This window comes from Cimex lectularius, unplaced genomic scaffold (genome assembly GCF_000648675.2).
Source record: "Cimex lectularius strain Harlan isolate CLEC.00 unplaced genomic scaffold, Clec_2.1 scaffold19, whole genome shotgun sequence".
NCBI classification, from domain to species: Eukaryota; Metazoa; Arthropoda; class Insecta; order Hemiptera; family Cimicidae; genus Cimex; species Cimex lectularius.
The window spans coordinates 2,435,460-2,455,498 of NW_019392664.1; the positions used below are offsets into that span (position 1 = coordinate 2,435,460).

At 38.8% G+C, this 20,039-nt stretch overlaps 1 protein-coding gene across 8 annotated transcripts in view; it reads right to left on the reverse strand.

Moving 5' to 3' along the window:
- Positions 1–20,039, reverse strand: part of LOC106662247 (ephrin type-A receptor 4) — a 397,805-nt gene that overhangs the window by 25,577 nt on the left and 352,189 nt on the right. For all 8 annotated transcript variants that reach the window (XM_014386173.2, XM_014386169.2, XM_014386170.2 and 5 more), the window contains 3 exons: positions 2,483–2,768; positions 953–1,098; positions 658–892 (listed from right to left, as the gene is read on the reverse strand). In XM_014386173.2, the coding sequence (XP_014241659.1) occupies positions 658–892; positions 953–1,098; positions 2,483–2,768 (667 nt within the window). The remainder of the gene's footprint in view (positions 1–657; positions 893–952; positions 1,099–2,482; positions 2,769–20,039) is intronic.

Below are 20,039 nucleotides of genomic sequence, written 5' to 3' on the forward strand. Positions count from 1 at the left end.
AGTTTTGATAGTGCTAAATATTTAAATAGGCATTGAAAACATTTGAGCGAAAGGTTTGTAGGTTAAATTGAATTAATTGCCTAAGATTGTTATTTGATTTGCCCTCAGTTGATACCTGAGGCAATCGGGCACATAGAGAACAAAAGGCGCGCAACAAGTTTAATAGCGATCAGCGGAACGATCGGGGTTTAACGATCTGTAAAAACGAAGAGGAAAGGGGTTTAATCAATTCAAAAAAGATTTTCATTTTTTTTTTCAGAATGAATTACATGTCCATAGGACTTAGATTAAGAGAAATCATTCCACCAAATGTTTTTTATAAGAGCTGTGCCTTGAGCGAAGCACCTTTTCCTTTTGACTTTACTACTTAAATACCATTCAAATGGAGGTTTCTTTTTTAAGAAGACGGAAGAAGAGCTCACTCGCTTTCGGCCCTGGGCTCGCCCAAAAGTTATAGGCAACCATTTAGGGCAACAAACACATTAGGGAGCACAAACTATGCCATTCATTAAGAACCTTTTGAAATAGGGAACACAGAACGAGCCGAGTTATTAATCGGCCTTGTCTTTGTTTAAGATGCAGATGAGATCAACACGTGGTGCGTTCGTGACCGCGGCGAGAAAAAGAAGGAAACCACTCCGGTGATAAATTACTTACCGATACAGGTTTGTTTTTCGACGTCGGCCTCATAGCCGGGCTTACACCTGCACCCTCCGGTCGGAAGGTACCACTTCCCGTCTCCTTTGCAGAGGTAGGTCGGCGTCTCGAACTCTTCGGCGTTTTCGACGCACCTTCCGGTCGCGTGTTCGATGAGGGTCACCTCCCGGCCGGTCGGCGTCGTCGGGAACTTGGCGAAATTGATGGTCACCTCGGGGCATGTTATGTAATAGATCTGGAACAAGATTGCTGTTTAGCGATCCGCCGCCTTGGAAAATTTCGCTGGAAAAAATACCTTTATGGCGAGCAGCGAGATGCAGGCTCCTTGGTCGCGGAATGCGAAATACACGCCTTTCTTCGTTACCGGGATGGACTTCACTTCTGTGTTTATTACGACTTCGGAATTGGTATTGAACCTTCCCTCGCCCGCTGCTATCCGGCCTGAAATTGAAACGTTAACAATAATTAATATTTTTATGTAAGTTACAATTAATTAAGGTTTTCAGTTGAGATAAAAAAGTCAATGGCACGAGCGGGATTCGAACCCACGACCTTCCGCTCTACCACTTGAGCTAGTGTGACTTCGATCCACTCGGACATCAACTTCCCATCTCAACCGCACCTTTTGAATTTTCCCTCCTTTTTGCCATTTTTCAAATGTCGTGTAATCAATTTGATTCTCGGCGACAAATGAAATGGCCACGGAGAGTTTTAGTGACGTGATACTTCATTTTAAACTTATTCAATTCACTAGTTTCATGGTCCGCTTGACCAATTAATATATTACAATTAATTAAGGTTTTCAGTTTTAGATAAAAAAGTCAATGGCACGAGCGGGATTCGAACCCACGATCTTTGGCTTGATACGCCGCTCCTCTACCACTTGAGCTATCGTGACCTCGATATACTCGGACAATAACTCCCCATCTCAACCTCCAACCTTTCCAATTTTCCCTCCTTTTTGCCATTTTTCAAGCGGAAGGTCGTGGGTTCGATTCCCGCTCGTGGCACTAACTTTTTCTTCTCAACCCATACCTCACGTAAAAAGTTTAATTAATAGAAAATTTTTTTAGAAAAAAAAAATTTGTAAGTATACCTTTACCTTACAGTGATGGGCGCCGTGTCAACGCCTAAACCGTTGCTGCCACCGACGCCCCTCAAAAAGTGTAATTAATTGAAATTTTAGAGAATTTTAAGCGTGTTTGTAATGTTTAGCTTAAACATATTTTTTAATTGCTGTTAAAATATTTTATACGTTCAGTGAATAAAAGAAAAATAAACGGATTAACCACCCTATTTTTTAAATCAAGCATTTCGAGCAATGTAACTGGCAGACAGAGCAGGGATGATTTTTCTTTACGAGTGCCAGGTCAATCGGCCCGAGGGGATTTATGCTACTAACCCGAGGGTTATTTCTAATGAGAAAATCCTGTAAACCATTTTTTAATGCGAACCCTTTAGAGGGAGGCGAAACGCTCGTTTTATTATAATGTTACTGATGATGACAAGGGCGTCACCCTTAAATGACAGCCACCCCGGCCGCGCACCCCTTCTCAACCCCGCGTTTTCACCCTTCATTAACCATTCTATCTCCTTGTAATTATCTCGGCAGTAATTAACTGAGAAGCTGGTTCCGCCCTTTTACCTGCACCAGGGATTTTACTTTTTCAAGAAATCCCGGAAATTTGAAGGACGACTGAGAAAGTTCGCTGACTGGCGTGAGATGACAAAACTAACGTTACATGAAATATAACCGCAAAGCTCAGTTTTTCAAATAATTCAATACCCGACATCATTTTATAAGATTAGAAATAGATAAAATTACCTATGAGGTTGTAGCTATCTGGTTCCCACGGCGGAGGCTCTTTGGTCGCAGCGTCGAATTCGTAATAAAGCAGGGAAAAGGTCTCTTTGCAGGAAAGAGCATTGCCAGGGAAAAGTGAGCAGTCCCTTATCGTGAACTTGATCTCTATGTAGATCCTGTTGGCGTTTCCCCTTTCGACGAAAGGCGTCCAGAGCCAGTTGTTGACGCTATTGTACGCAACGTCGCAGACAACGTACGATCGCCAGTTGATGCCTTTCTCGAAGTTCGTGAAGCTTTCCTCCACCCACTAAAACATAAAAGAACAACTATCAGTATATTTTTAAAACTGAGTTAAGAACAATGAAATATTAATTTAAATATAAATGTGTGGTGATTAGTGACCGTTAATCGATAATTATTCAGAAATCGTGAAATCGTCGAAAAGGAAAGTTAAATTGCTGGGAAATTAGACTTTGTGAAAAATATTTGATGTGTGGAATGTAATGTGATGATATTGGTACGTTATCTGTATTGAATTTGATTTGCATTGTATAAATTCACTTTTCCACATCCAAAATGTAATTCTTATATGTAAACAAGTTTGTAAATCCCAGGCTCTGAAGATGATCTCAATAAAGATCGAAACGTTGGCACGATAAAGAAAATGTTTTTCTGAAACCTATCACACCAGAACGCATCTCACGATTTCTGAATAATTAAATATAAATGTCGAAAAAAAAAACTTTCTTAGTCGCTAGGTATTACTACTTAAGACCTTCTTCGATAACGTTTTACTACCTTTTTAGAATGTGCGTGTACTTATTTGTAAACTGTTTACTGTAAAGCATGTATGTTTTACGACCGCTTAAAGCATTCATAGAAAATAATCCACATTACACAAATTGAAATATAACGGAGGTTTTTCTCGTATCACAGGCAAATGCAGTTTCTCATTTACATAAACTCAGCACGTCAGGCGTCTCGATACGGGCCTCGGCGAGAGTTTTAAGCGACAACATTCCTGATTGTAATTTCCTTTTAGAGCGGCAAAATAACGTTTCATTTTTTATAAGCCTTGTGACAGTGCATAAAAAAGGGATCCAGTACGCTGATACGGTTCGGAAGAGGTCATTGGAAAAGGGTCAAATGAACCACAACTTGACTAAGATGACCTTTAGTGAATTGGTATGGAAATAAATTGATAAATCTGAAATTGGGAGGAAAAGTGGAATCACTTCTTTGTAGACTGTCGTTAATGATGGTTAAATGAACAAAACAGGCAGTTTTTTACCTGGGAACAATTAAAAGTATGAATTTTCTTATGGTTTGTGGAACGAACCTGCAGTGTAGTTAGCATCATAGGCACAGACTAACTACTAAAATGTAACGCGTTTGACGTGGTAAAACAGTGTTGACAAGTGGAGACAAATGATCGGAAACGACCAAGCTAATAGCAGTTAATAATAGCGTCGGTGTAGGGTTCTTTTTCAGCCATGTTCACCATATCTAATGTTTGGACGGACAACCATCCACTAGGCATAACAATTAATATTTTATGTTATTTGATCAACCTGCAGATAATCTATTTGGAGTTTCAATCTTCATGGAGGTCATGGGACAGTCCAACCTGAGGCGGCGGTGTTGTCGCTAGCTCTCTCTCATTAATTGAAATATGGCAAAAAGGAGGGAAAACTCATAAGGTGGGGTTGAGATAGGAAGTTGATGTCCGAGTGGATCGAGGTCACGATAGCTCAAGTGGTAGAGCAGCGGCGTATCTAGCCGAAGATCGTGGGTTCGAATCCCGCTCGTGCCATTAACTTTTTTTCATCTCAACTAAAAACCTTAATTAATTGTAATGTATTAATTGGTCAAGCGGTCCACGAAATTAGTGAATTTAATGAATTAAAATGAAGTACACTTCACTAAAGCTCTCCGTGGCCATTTCATTTGTCGTCGAGAATCCAATTCGATTACACGACATTTCAAAAATGGCAAAAAGGAGGGAAAACTCATAAGGTGAGGTTGAGATAGTCCGAGTGGATCGAGGTCACGATAGCTCAACTGGTAGAGCAACGGCGTATCTAGCCGAAGATCGTGGGCTCGAATCCCGCTCGTGCCATTAACTTTTTTTCATCTCAACAAAAAACCTTAATTAATTATAATCTCTCATTAATGTTAATCCTGTATGCATAGTTTTTATAAATAGCCATAGTCAAAATATTCTGTGATCATAAATGTTACATATAAAAAACTGCTTGTCAGAACAAAATTGTTGAACCATAGTCATATGGATTTTTATTATCGAGATGACTATTTTCACCATGTTAAATGTAGAATTCTGGCCATGTGCTTCATAACCTTAAACCCAAGAGGCTTTTACAATAGTTTTTCCATTTTAATCGTTTTCAGCACACTTGTGAAAGCCCTGAGGATGGCACTATAAGATGCCGAAAGTTTGTGAACCCAACAATTAGTCATCTTCTTTCTACACCTGTCTAATGACCTCCATGAACTCCACATATTTTACAAGAATTAAATTAAAATTTATTTTTCTAAAAAACTAATATAACATAGAGATAAAGTGGAAACTTTGGAGTCGAAGTACTTGAACAAATAAATATGAGTACTCGTGGGGAAAAAGCACGTGTTAAAAGCTAATCCTAACTTTAAAAAGGTGAAATTTATTATAGAGAGGAAAAGTCCGTATGTAGGAGTTCACAGGCCATAGCTCTGAGAGATAGTGTATCTCGCTGGCAGCAGCGGGTAAACGGGTCAGTAGAGACAAATACCGCATTTTAACACATATTTCAACTCGGCCCTTTTCCCTTTTTAAAAGGATCTGTATACACTCCATTTCACTCCATATTGTAACGAGAATCCTTTCGCTTTTTTTTTGCAAAAGGAACACCCGACCGGTCGGACGTAGGCCGGGCAAAAAACTCGGGACCAAGTATGCTCGCACATGTCGAATCGGCTTTGTAACATGCCAAAGTATCGGCTTCTTCAGAGATAAACTCCAGATCTAATTTCAGGATATCCATCGTCTGATCTGCGCCGAAATAGGGCATTGCTAAATAATACATTATAAATATCTGTGCTAGTTAATATTCAAACTAGTCTATTTAACATTTTTTATGAACAAAAATTTGTAGCTCCATAGTCTCTGGTTCAGTTCAACCAAAGGGTATAGTCATGCCAGAATGACCAGTGACCGTCAGTTGTTTATCTGGGACTTAAACTAGACAGGAAACTTAAATTTGGTAAGGACATCCAAGGGCTAGTCGTTAGGGGACGATGTGCCATTAAGACATTAATTCCGCTTTTATGTAGAGAATCGCTTCTCAGCATGGGGAACAAAACTCTAATTTTTAAAGCCATCGTCAGATCCATGTTGTTGTACGCCTGTCCTACACGGAACTACACTTGTGACACAAATATAAAAAACTTCAATTCATACAAAACAAATTCCTAAGAGCCACTTCATCTCCGAGGTACACAAGGCTTCCCCAATTTCATACGGAAACTGGCATAAAATGGATTTGCGACGTCATAGTCGTGAGCACGAAACAATTTTTTGCACGTCTCACTATGAGGGAAAATGCAATCTGTAGATCGGTAGGGAGATATATCACAGTTTCGTGGAAACATAAGAGAATAAAGCATAATATAATGTAAAAACAATGATAAAGCATCTAACTTCTACCTATGCAAAATATCTGACTCCTTAATGGTATAAGCAAGAAAAGCTGTGTGTTATACCAGTGATTTTTATTTTTAATTATTTTAGTGCTGTTTATATTTTACTTTGTTTATTATTATTTGGAAATCGTGAGATGCGGTCTGGTGTCATGTCGGTTTAAAAAAATAATTTCTTTATCGTGCCAACGTTTCGATCTTTATTGAGATCATCTTCAGGGCTCAAAGTGTTTGTCTTCTGTGCAATTGTGCTATTCTTGCGTGTTGTGTTGAGAGGCCAGTCGATCACACTGATTTCTATGACAGACATCTTTCGAATAAATTGTGGTTAGTATGAAAAGGGACTTGACAAAGAATACCACACCAACGCACCTTAAAACTACCTAAATGCGTCTGACAAGTCGAATTAGCGAGGGTAGGTAACAGACGACGAAATCACAATAAATTTTGCTCATTTAATTAATCTTATATTTTTATAATCAGACTAAAATGTTTTAAATTGTCTTTAATTAAGGTTTTGGTTGTGATAAAAAAGTCAGTGTCACGAGCGGGATTCGAATCCACGACCTTCTGCTCTACCACTTGAGCTAATGTAACTTCGATCCACGCGGACACTAACTTCCCATCTCAACCCCACCTTTTGAATTTTCCCTCCTTTTTGCCATTTTTCAAATGTCGTGTAATCTATTCGATTCTCGGTGAAAAATGAAATGGCCACAGAGAGCGTTAGTGAAGTATACTTCATTTTGCTTTTGCATCTATTAGGTTTCGTGGTCCGATTGACCAAATGAATTCTTTTGAATTAATTAATCTTTAATTAAGGTTTTGATTGTGTTAAAAAATTCAGTGTCACGAGTGGGATTCGAACCCACGACCTTCGGCTCAATACGCCGCTTCTCTAGCAACCTTTGCGGTATAGCTCAAGTGGTAGCGCCGCGGCGTATTTCGCCGAAGTTCGGGGGACGAATCCCGCTCGTGACACTAACTCTTTTTATCACAACCAAAACCTTGATTAAAGATTAATTAATTGAAAATAATTTATTTGATCAATCGGACCACGAAACCTACTAGATGTTTGAAATTATGTTTTATCATTATTAAATATTTATTTACAAATCGTGAAATGCGGTCTGGTGCGATATAGGTTTCAGAAAAACATTTTCTTTATCGTGCCAACGTTTCGATCTTTATTGAGATCATCTTCAGGGCCTGGGATTTACAAACATTGTTTACATATTACAATTACATTTTGGATGTGGAAAAATGAATTTATACAATGCAAAATTTATTTTTTTATATATTCAATCAAAGTATTTCTACTCACTCAAAGTGTTTTCTTCTGTGTAATTGTGCCATACTTGCGTGTCGTGTTGAGAGTGCCAGTGAGATTTTGCTATTTTGTGTTTATATACGTTGGATTTTGAAGGGGTGGGGAAGGATGTCGGTATAGAAAAGACATTTTTGTTTAAGGCGTTGGCTTCTTTGAGGTGAAAAGAGCCGACGAAGGGAAAAAATGTGTTGGTAATGGTTCGGCCAGAATATCGTTTCAGGATTATATAGAAAAGGATAAATAGGAAAAGGAAAGTTAAATTGTTGGAAAATTAGACTATGTGAAAAATATTTGATGTATGGAATGTAATGTGATGATATAGGTATGTTATCTGTATTGAATTTGATTTGCATTGTATAAATTCACTTTTCCACATCCAAAATATAATTCTTATATGTAAACAAGTTTGTAAACCCCAGGCTCTGAAGATGATCTCAATAAAGATCGAAACGTTGGCACGATAAAGAAAATGTTTTTCTGAAACCTACATCACACCAGACTGCATCTCACGATTTCTAAATAAATATCGATTAACGGTCACTAATCACCACACACTTTGGGGTATAGCTCAAGTGGTAGAGCAGAGGCGTATTTCGCCGAAGTTCGTGGGTTCGAATCCCACTCGTGACACTAACTCTTTTTATCATAACCAAAACCTTGATTAAAGATTAATTAATTGAAAATGATTTATTTGGTCAATCGGACCACGAAACCTAATAGATGTTTGAAATTATGTTTTATCATTCTTAAAGATGAAATCGGAGCACTATTTTCAGGCAGAGGCAGTATTCAAGATGTAAATCACAAAACATAAAAACACAAAAATGTAAATGTTTTACTTTTCTGAATAACTAATGATTTTTGTTACTAAAACATTATGGTTCCCAATCAAAACAAGCCGAGATAGACGAGGGGAGATCAAAATTCAAGCGGAGTTAAGGAAGGATCAGGAGTAAAGCTCTTTTAATCTTATCTCCGAATAGATTCCAGACTTTCCTGTTCTGGACATGCGAGTGGACCCATTCCGAAGTTTATCCAATACCAATAGAAAAAAGCGGATGCGACCGTTTGTATATGAAATATGTGGGCGTACAGGGTGAAAAGAAAAGGAGCCATGGTACTGCCCATGATGACGAAAGGACAAAGTCCTACAAGATGTCGCCCGCCCGACTCTGTATAATAACGGCCACCTGCGTTTAAAATATATAGGGCGCAAAGGACAAATTTATAAGCGCATCCGCCATCGGAGGGAGACGGTGGAGGGAAAGGGAATAGATTACACAGAAAATGAATATATTTAGAGGTAACAGGTCTACGGACCAGTAGAGTTAACGACCTTTATTTTAGGTAGAGGTTCCTCAGGGAGAGGGAAACGATATAAAGGCGGTATAAATCATATTTGTGGACTCGGAGGGGTCTTCTACTAACTTGGAGGAAGATGTCGCCCGGATTATCTCGGATGTTTTCAGGAAAGGGAGTAGCCGGACGGGGACCACCCGTAGATTCAAATAATCTATGCAAATACTGAAGCCGCTAGAAGAAGGAGAAGCGGGGGGGTTTTTGGCCGGAGTGAGTTCGGGTCCGGAGGAGCTGAACTGAGTATTGATTCCACGAGGGGCCGCCGTCTCCTCCGAGCCGAAACCGAATAATTGCGGCTCCGATTTAATCGCTGTTTCGTCGGAGACGGGAACATCCTGACGACTCCAGGCAGAATAGGTCACAAACCGGCCTTTGGCCGAAGGATGAAGTACAATGACGGTGGACAAAGCTGGCAAGTCGAAGGAAGGCGCTGTCCATTTTCTGGCTATGGTTACCGAACCTAAAGAAAAAATGTGATCTAAAACGTTCTGTATTTACGTAATTACAAACCCAATGTTTATTAGCGTCAGAGAAACCGATTTCCCCTTACTATACATCTGAAATTTAATCTGCATTGTTATATCGGTCGGTTCAATCCAACAATCCAACGTTTCGATCCGCGTTCCGGCAATTCGCTCTTTCATGTCCGACAGCTAGGTATACGTGGACAATCAGAGACGGTTCAAAGTACAGATGAATCAATCTTCAGACTGGCAAACATGATTTGGATCAATTTCTATGACTCAATGTCTTACCGAAAAACTACAGGTAGTTGGATTGTAATGTCAAGACACTGTCAATTTTAATCGTAATGTCATTTCAATTGTACCAAAATATACACTAACCGGCAAAAAAATGCCACCCACTTGTAATATAACTTGATATGTATATGTTTTTTATATATAATTCAAAGTTTCACGTATTTTAATGTTAATAATTGAGTCTTTGTCTAAAAAAGTAAAAAAAAATGGAAATTGCTATGGAAAATGGAAAAAAGACGGACAGATAAACTTTGTTTTGATGTTGTTTTAGATTTTTAATTAACATTTCGATATTGCGTATTTCCTCCTCTTGCCTTAATTACATCTCGAAGACGCCTCGGCATACTTTCTACCAGACTGGAAATGTCTCTTTGCTGGAGGTTAGCCGACTCTTCACGAAGAGACCTTTTAAGATCGTCGAGTGTATCAGGAAGTGATGGACGTGCTATTATTCTCTTTTCATTTTATCCCGTAAACGTTCTATGGGGTTCTAGTATGGAGAACAACCTGGTAGGCCTAAGACCCTGATTTTGTGCTGTTCAAGGTACGTTCGTCCTACGCGAGCGACATGTGGACGGGCATTATCGTGCGTTAAGCATGCCAGATTCCTTGAGCAGTGGTTCAAGAGGTGGAAGATGATAATAATCATATAAAAAGTTAACATGTCACTAGCCATCATCTACAATATCCTCTCCAACCAACTAATTAAAATAAAGAAAACTAACAGTCTGTACACTGGGCTATACAGTGACAAACGCCTTACATCGATGTTCGAACCCTTAAGCCAGAAACACACTTACCCGATGCTACGCCATGCGACGCTACCCGATGCTACCCGACGCAAATCCAAACTCCGATTTTCCATAAGGTTGCATTACCCCCGTGCACATCTACCCGATGCTATGCCACGCTAACCTACCCGACGCTCTGCGATCCCCACTGTCCAGATTTTCGTCGGGTCGCATCGAGTACAGTCGAAGACACAAGAACCGGTCACTCATATTTTTATTCAAACTACATGTATTATTGTTGTTATATTAATTACAACATACTTATTTTAATAGAAACCAAATTAACTGTGATTAAAAATTAATTAGTTTTTATTTAAAGAATTAATTTTAATGGTTTGGTAGAAAGTTAATCAACACACCGGAATACGATGTTTTGTTATAATGAATTTAACTAACAATTTATTGTACTCGCTTCGGCGGTACATATATTAAAATTGGAACAATTTATTACACGGTTTTGCTCATAAAATTTAATTAACAATTTATTTCATAGTTTTGCTCGTAAAATTACACCATTTTCTAATGTCGGGTAGCATCAGAACAGGACACTCATATTTTTTGTAGTTTATTTCAAACTAAGTACATGTAATTTTGTCGTTATGTTAATTACTACATGTTATTTTAATGTAAACCAAATTAAACGAGATCAAAAATGCGTAAGTTTTAATAAACATTGTTTAATTAGATGGTTAGGAGTAACTTCATTTAAAACAATTAAGTTTACCAAACAATTTATTAGATGGTTGTGCTCATAAAATTTAACTAACAATTTATTACAAGGTTTTGCTCCAAATAGTGAATTAAGAACAAAAGATGCGTTGCGATTGTGATAGTGATTATTGTGATAAACGCTGTGATCTGTACGCGTCGGATAGATGTGCACACCCCACCAAAACGAGGCAAGGCGTCGGGTAGCATCGGCTAGAGTCGCATGGCGTAGCATCGGGTAAGTGTGTTCTTGGCTTTAGAATGGGTTTGTCCCTGATTTCATCGAGGATAGGCAATGAGGTTCCAAAATTCCATCCACATAGTCAAAGATCGTCCACGAACAGCTCTGTGCGACTCTCCATTGAATTTCCCGCCGACATCATCACTGAGCTACGTCAAAAAAGCTTGGCTCTGGGAAAAATTATAGGTTTCGTATTTTTCATTTCACATTCTCCACACTCTTTCACGCCTCTTCAGTAAAAAGTACAGCAGACCAATCGTCGAAAGACCAATGTCTGTGTTCTCGAGCAAATGCGAGCCGTGCAACTCTGTGTTCTGGTCAATTCTGGTGCTCTTACGGGGCCAAAAGCCATCAGACCATACTGAATTCATCATCTTCGATCAGTGTATTCAGAAATTTGGACACCTCGAACTTCCTCGAGCTGATGAATCGCTTGAGCAACAGTAAGGTGCCGGTTTCGCAAAATTCTCAAAGTCAAAAAACGACATCCTATGGTTCTGTTACTCTAGGGCGTCCAGAACCGTGCCTTCTATGGTAGGACCCAGTTCCTCGAAAACGTCTAACGTCTCGCACAGTTTCATAGAGAACTCCGATGGCAAAAGCCTGTTTTATTATTCACCTGATGGAAGGTCCATCATCAACAAGTGCCACACCACTCGCAACATCCTCAGCACTAAGTGGCATTTTCAAGTTTAAAACTTGAAATTGAAACAAAGATTAAAACTAAACAGTCTATTGCTTAAGAATTGAAATGAGACTGAATAAACTTTTTAAATTCCATGAAAAGTAAATATTTAAAAATCCTTTTTCCTTGTTTTGGATTAAGGATTAATGTGTTCGCCCATAATTGATACACAGCTAAACATACATTTATTGATAAAAACGATGAGAGAAATGAAGGGCATAATTTTCTTTTATTGAGAAAATGAAAAAAAAATTAAATGGGTGGAAATTTTTGCCTGTCAGTTATCTATCATTTAATAGACATTGGAAACTATTTAAACTGAGAATACCACTTAACAAACGGAAATCAATAGATATATTAAACACTTGTAGTGTACCTCAATAAGCTAAAGGAAAATAATAATTATTATATGACTTTCTTCACTTTGTCTGGCGTAAGAAAACTATGCGATTGAGAATGGAATATTTTCTCTTGAAGGAGAAGCGGTGTTCCGGAGTCGGCAGGAGTTCAACCCCAGGTCAGTGGAACACAATCGAAATGACAGGGCAGCAACTCTCTTTCACGATCCGGGAGGTATAAAGAAGGGAAGTTATTTTCCATTGCTTTTAACGTACTACCATTCCCAGGACTCATTTGGGAGAACGTATGGTCGGCGAACGGTCCCCATTACTGTCCCTGATAGTCGCGGCCGCTTCATAATAGCCGTACTCTTTACCTCGGCCAAAAACATATCAGCGGAATTATTAAAGTGTCGTCAATCCAGGGGTCAAATGAAGTGAAAGGGTTCCACGGTTATGATCCAACGGAGCGTATGTCGAAATGCGACCATTTGACGATTATTTAATGAAGGCGGCTCTGTAAAATCCTTGATATTTCGTTACACCAAATGCCGTCCGTCCAAACCTTGCTTAATGACCCATGATTTATGTAGTTTTTCCTTATTCGGATATCAATTGTCCCCTTAAACAAACTACTTTTCTTTACAAACTATCTTAAGATTCAAATCATTAAACTATTACAATTAATTAAGGTTTTTAGTTGAAATAAAAAAGTCAATGGCACGAGCGGGATTCGAACCCACGACCTTCGGTTAGATACGCCGCTGCGGTACCACTTGAGCTATCGTGACCTTGATCCACCTGGACACTAACTGCCCATCTCAACCCCACCTTTTGAATTTTCCCTCCTTTTTGCCATTTTTCAATCCCGCTCGTGCCATTGACTTTTTTATCTCAACTAAAAACCTTAATTAATTGTAATATATTAATTGGTCAAGGGACCACGAAATTAGTGAATTCGTTAAACTATGTTGACTTTGAAAAAGAAGTGCATTTACATTGCTGATAAAATATATCCCAATACTATCAGTATAATTTACGCGGACGATGCCAAAATCTTGTCGCATAACTCGGATCCAAAGTATACCACCACTGACATCTATGAACACCTTGAGTATATCAAAGATTGGTGATGATAATGATAATGAAAGGGGCTAGTAGGTGGAGGTTTATGTTCCCCAAGCACAGCAGTTTTCTGGCTTATTGTACTTACCTAGTTCCTTAGTTCAGTCTGTCGATTCGATTCTTCTTTTAAGGAGATCTAGGACACTGGCTGTCTTTGCTACAATTTCTATCCCTGGATTTGCTTTTTATCTCAGGTTATGCCTCCTCTGAGCGGTTGTTTTGCGTTTGAAGATGATATGGACGTTTCTTCCTTCTCATTTCTTAATGGGATCATCATTGAAATACCTGTTGGGTAAATGTTTGCTCAGATGCCAGTGGCCGGTAAATAGTCTTAACACTCCTGTCAGTTTAGCCCTATAACTGCAGCAGTGTTTACAAGTCTGGTGAGGGTTAAGCATAAGTTTACTCTGTCTAGCGTTCCTAAGAGTTTATACACTTCTCCTTTTGTCTTTTTTCTATCCATTCTGTGATGGGGGATTCTGTGTTTGTTTCTTTTATCCCAAGAAAGATGTTGAGGGCCTATGGTCTTCTAGTTTCTCAGTCAGTGTGTTTGCTTTTTCGTTATTAAAATGCCCTTGGGTCCTGGCTCACATGAAATCATCAGGTTGTTGCGTTGTCCCCAGGTTTTGGAGAGTTTAGATGCATTCACTAACTAATTTGGATGTGATTTCTTTTACAAGCTAATGCTTTAATAGCTTCTTGGCTATACGATCTTATGAGCATTTTTTGCCAATGCAGCGTTTTTTTAAGATTTTCCAAGGCACAAGCATTGACATGTATGAACGATACATGTACTACCCTAATTTTGCTCATGTTTTAGGCGTGTTAAAAAAATGGTGCTTAAAGTAAACATACTGCACACAAACAACAAGGGATACTACTTATGTTACACTTGCTATACAGAGAGCCTCACACAAGACTCATTAAGAACATAACAAAGTTTTGTCGCATAATCCAACGTCCCTTACATCCTTCCTTCAAGTCAAAAGTTCTTCAGTCGAATCATCCAAGCTTCTCTTCCACTGTTCTCATTATTCGCAATGACCTTAACATTCCTTTAGTTGATACGATCCCGTAATGCATAACATTGAATTCTACCAACTTCGATTCCTCGGGGGGAGGAAGGTCCAATCTTTAAAGAAAATTACCTAGACAGAGACCAACTTTTGAAAACGAGTCATCATGATAGAAATATGTTTTTTCGTAATGACAAATTGTCTTGAAAACCTAATCAATGTAGAAAGAAACCATGAGGAGCTAATCAGTTGTCGCAAGGTTGTGGCTTGTACCCGATGGATTACCGCATTAACCCGTACTCATTAAGCTCCCCTTGGCCACTGTAGTTTGATTAGGGAGTGATTCGGTAGTTTCTGAATGATGAATTTGCCGGGATTACACCTATGACGTGGCGATTCTCGGCCTTTATCGTTTTTCTCAGACCGATAATTTCGTGTAGGCTCTGTCCTTCTTAAAAGCCTAAGACGTCCTTTACTATCATTGCTGACTTTTGTCCTATTTCAAAACCTTTATAATACATTTAGGTATCGAGGGATTTAAAAATCGAATTACTGTGATGAACCGTGTCCATCCAAATGTGTATTTTATTACTGTTTTGATAATTCGTGGAATAACAAGTTAGGAAGTAGTAAATAGTTGAGGGAGAGCCTTCTTTTTCGTCTAATATACTAATAAATTCGTTTCTTGTCGGCCCTGGCTCGCTTTACGGCTTCCTTTCTCATGTTGGGTCATGTTGATTGGCATATTGGCTGCCAAGAAAGTGCCGAGAGAGCCATAAATAAACGAAATTTCCTCAAAAATCTTACCGCCCCTCGCTAGACCTAGAAAACTAGATTCGCCTTAAAAGTGAACGTTGTTTGTCGTGTATTATTCTGTCTGGGGTAGTTTTTTCTAAAATTCCAGAGGAATTGAAAAAAATGCATCGACAACTATCGTAGTTGTAAAATTTACTTGTGATGTTTTATTAGATGATGTGATATTTAATTGCGCATCTTTGCCCCATCCTGTTATACTTTACTAGTCATCCCATAACTCGAAATGACAAAACACATCTATACAAAAATAAAGTGATTGTCATTTTTTTCTTCTGCCTATGCCATTCGGCATCTAAGTAAACAGGCCGTCTAGTTTCTCCAACCAACCAGGACTGATTGACCAAATAACACTTTTCAAGAAATTAATCTTTATGTAAGGTATGGGTTGAGATAAAAAAGTCAGTGTCAGGAGCGGGATTCGAACCCACGACCTTCGGCTAAATACACCGCTGCTCTACCACGAGCCATCGTGACTTCGATCCACTAGGACACCAACTTCCCATCTCAAATCAACTTTTCCAATTTTCCCTCCTTTTTGCCATTTGTCAAATGTCGTGTAATCAATTTGAATTTGAAAATTTGATTCTCGGCGACAAATGAAATGGTCACGGAGAGCTTTAGTGAAGATATACTTCATTTAACATTAAAATCATGATTTTGTGGTCGGATTGACCAAATAACATCTTTCAATTAATTAATCTTTATGTAAGGCATTGGCTGAGATAAAAAAGTCAGTGTCACGAGGGGGATTCGAACCCACGACCTTCGGCTAAATACGCCGCTGCTCTACCGTAACTCATCAAACCCAACCGAGAATCAAATAGATTTACACGACATTTGAAAAATGGCAAAAAGGAAGGCAATTCAAAAGGTCGGGTTGAGGTGGGAAGTTAGTGTCGGAGTGGATCGAAGTCACGAAGGCTCAAGTGGTAGAGCAGGGGCGTATTTAGCCGAAGGTCGTGGGTTCGAATCCCGCTCGTGACACTGACTTTTTTATAAAGATTAATTAATTGAAATACTTTATAATTTTGATAAAGGGCAGAGCTAGAAAGGATGTACCCTTTTGTCCTCAGGAAAATGACACTTTATGAGATTTTTCAGTTATTTATTTAGAAATCGTGAGATGCAGTCTGGTGTGATGTAGGTTTCAGAAAAACATTTTCTTTATCGTGCCAACGTTTCGATCTTTATTGAGATCATCTTCAGGGCTTGGGATTTACAAACATTGTTTACATATTACAATTACATTTTGGATGTGGAAAAGTGAATTTATACAATGCAAAATATATTTTTTTTATATATTCAATCTAAGTATTTCTACTCACTCAGAAGACAAACACTTTGAGTGAGTAGAAATACTTTGATTGAATCTATAAAAAAAAATATATATAAAAAAGTATAAATTCACTTTTCCACATCCAAAATGTAATTGTAATATGTAAACAATGTTTGTAAATCCCAGGCCCTGAAGATGATCTCAATAAAGATCGAAACGTTGGCACGATAAAGAAAATCTTTTTCTGAAACCTATATCACACCAGACCGCATCTCACGATTTCTAAATAAATATCGATTAACGGTCACTAATCAGCACACATTTTTTCAGTTATGTTTAATATATTGTATTATATTTAATATTTTTTCAGGTTTTAGGAACAATATGAAGGTGTAGGAAAACCGGGTAGAATTTTTCATTTCTCAGAACTTTGATGTAGAGAAAAGCGAAAAACCTAGTGCGGCCGGAGGGATCGAGAGAAATGACTTTCCCTGTGTTTCTTCCACGAGAGACACGAGGTCAAAAAAAGCGGCATTGGCATCAATTATAATCAGAGGTTAGTTTTTCTAAAGTCCTTTCCGTCATTTGGAAAAAAAACGAGCGTTATTCTGTCTTTGGCCCTTTCTCTTTTTCTCTTTCTCTTCTCGTTAGCGTTGATTAGAAACGAGCTCACGAGAGAAGACCCTCTGTTTGCTTTTATCGTTCAAACAACTCGTGCTTCACATTTAATAGCACCAGTATTAATCATGGCCCGGCCTGATAAGAAGGAATTTATTAGATATACCCGAGAGTGTTTTGAATTATGAGTACAAAAGGAAATATTCCCAGCCGCGGTTTACAAGAGACCGAGCAAGACCGACACACCTCCCTTCCCGTCGCATTTTACATTCAAAACATTTCCTTGTTGGATTTTATTTAAAATACGATCGTCTTTCACAATTTACATTGTTACCGCGGCGATTCTTTAAATAAAGTTTATCGCCCTCCAACGTAGAAAGTTGTCAGTATACTCTTATTATACGATTCGAAACCATTCAATTTGCTTTTTCTTTTTGTCTGTTTGTTTGTTAAACCCGTGTGCGGCTTTATTTAAGAATAGACAATCGGCTGATAAAATACATCTCGTGGGAAGGACGAGCGACAATGACATAGGTGGGAATGAGTGAGTAGGTGAGAGAGAGTATGAGAAAGGGAGAAGGAGAGGAAGAGATTGATTGAATGATAGATGGTTTTATTTAATCCCGCAAAGTTAGGTCTCTTGGACGTTTCCTTCACATAACATGAGTTATACACTTAATTAGAGAGAGAGAGAGAGAGAGAGAGAGAAAGAGAGAGAGAGAGAGAGAGAGAGAGAGAGAGAGAGAGAGAGAGAGAAACGAAGAGAAAGAGAGAGGGAGGAAAAACAAAGTGAGGGTGAGACAGAGAAATAAAGAGAGAGACTGAAAGTGATAGAGATAGAGTGAATGTGCGAGAGTGTGAAAAAAAGGAAACAAATAGAGCGAGAGAGAGAAAGATAAAGAGAAAAAGAGAGAAAGAAAGTGACTGAAAGTCATAGAGATAGAGTGAGAGAGAATGAGAAAAAGGATAGAATTGAGAGCGAGTGCGAGAAAGATAAAGAGAAAAAGAGAGAAAGAAAGAGAGTGATAGAGATAGAATAAATGTGAGAGAGAGAGAGAGTGAAAAAAAGGATAGAAGAGAGAGCCAATGCGAGAAAGATAAAAAGAAAAAGAAAGAAAGAAAGAGAGTGATAGAGATAGAGTAAATGTGAGAGAGAGTGAAAAAAGGAAAGAAGAGAGATCGAGTGCGAGAAAGATAAGGAGAAAGGGAGAGAAAGAAAGAGAGTGATAGAGATAGAGTAAATGTGAGAGTGAGTAAAAAAACGGAAAGAAGAGACAGCGAGTGAGAGAAAGATAAAGAGAAAGAGAGTGAAAAAAGAGACTGAAAGTGATAGAGATAGAGTAAATGTGAGAGAGAGTGAAAAAAGGAAAGAATAGCGAGGGTGAATGGGGAAGTGATAAGGAAGGAGGGAGAGAGAGAATGAAAAAGGGAAGAAAAAGACGACTAAACTGATCGTCTCCGATCTTCCTGGTTAACCTATTCTTGCTGGTTTTGTCCTCTTGTGAATTTTCCGTTTTACTTCCTGTTTCTATGATGTGTTCCTACCGTAAATAGTCGAATTGGCTGGGCTTGTCGCTGTTGGTTTACCGTAGAACATGACATTTTATTTTGGTTTTATGCAAAAGAATAAGCGGGCTTTGAGGTTGAATCAGTACTGTTCGCATACTCATGGGTGATGCACCATCGGATCACTTGATTTAGGGTCAGAAAATCACTGCTGTTATTGAATTCAGAATAGAGGTAATCCAGTCGGGCTTAAAGCCGTTTAAACCGAGGATGACAGAGGAGGTTTAACCAACGTAAATTTAGATGATTACCGATAAGCCCTTCAGCTGCCATCGCGGTCGTTAAAAACCGGTCGGCACGTCATTTCTTGCATTACTTGTTCAAAAGTATAAAAACTCGCACAACTTCATATTCACATCGTTTCTAACGTACTGAAGCTGTTATTGTAAATTCATGTTTTTATTGTGAATATAATAAATTATTCACGCTTACCTTATACAGGTTAAAGAATTATGCTGCTTTACGTCTCTTGAGACACGCGCACAGTATAAATTGGCTTCTGTCCTGGTATTATTTATTGACAACAACATTCAACCCTAACAAGATGTGTTTAGTTTCTAGAATCTAGTTACTATAACGTATTAATGAAGACTGCTTAAATAGCCATTACAATAAGCACAGCTTACAGTGTCATAGCGAGTGTATGTATATATTAGTTACATCCGCAACGGAGAAATCACATAAATTAAAGAGATCTCAGTAGTTAAGCCCCTCTCCCATATCAGGAGATTAGTTGGCTACACTCCAACGGACAATGTACACCGCGTACACCTACGCAAAGCTGAGCTGACAGTCTAGTGTGAAAATTCCGGGGATCCTATCATACAATTCCGCCCCCGACAGATTAAATGCTGATCCTCGGTTTTCTACGGCCGTACTAGTAAAGGTGACCTTACATGAATTATCCCTTGCGCAAACGAGCAGCCGTTTGAGTTAAGGGTTAATTCGAAACGAGGGCGATATCAAAGCCCGATTTAAATGTAGGAGCGGTGTCACAGTCCGGACCGCTAATAGTCGGTTCTGCACGCCTCCAGTTCAGCCCATGATTATTCATGATTCGCTGACCCGCTCTCGCCTCCCATGGGACGTGTAGCTATAATATAACCTCTGAGACTCGTTTTATATTATAGGCCGAGGAGGAGGGTCTTGTTCGAATTAATCGGCATTTCTTGTTCGGGCTTTCAAAAGAGGTGTCTTCGATTCGGACCCGGTGGGTCAACGCCGTTAGAACAATCGTCGAGCGAAAGCGCGA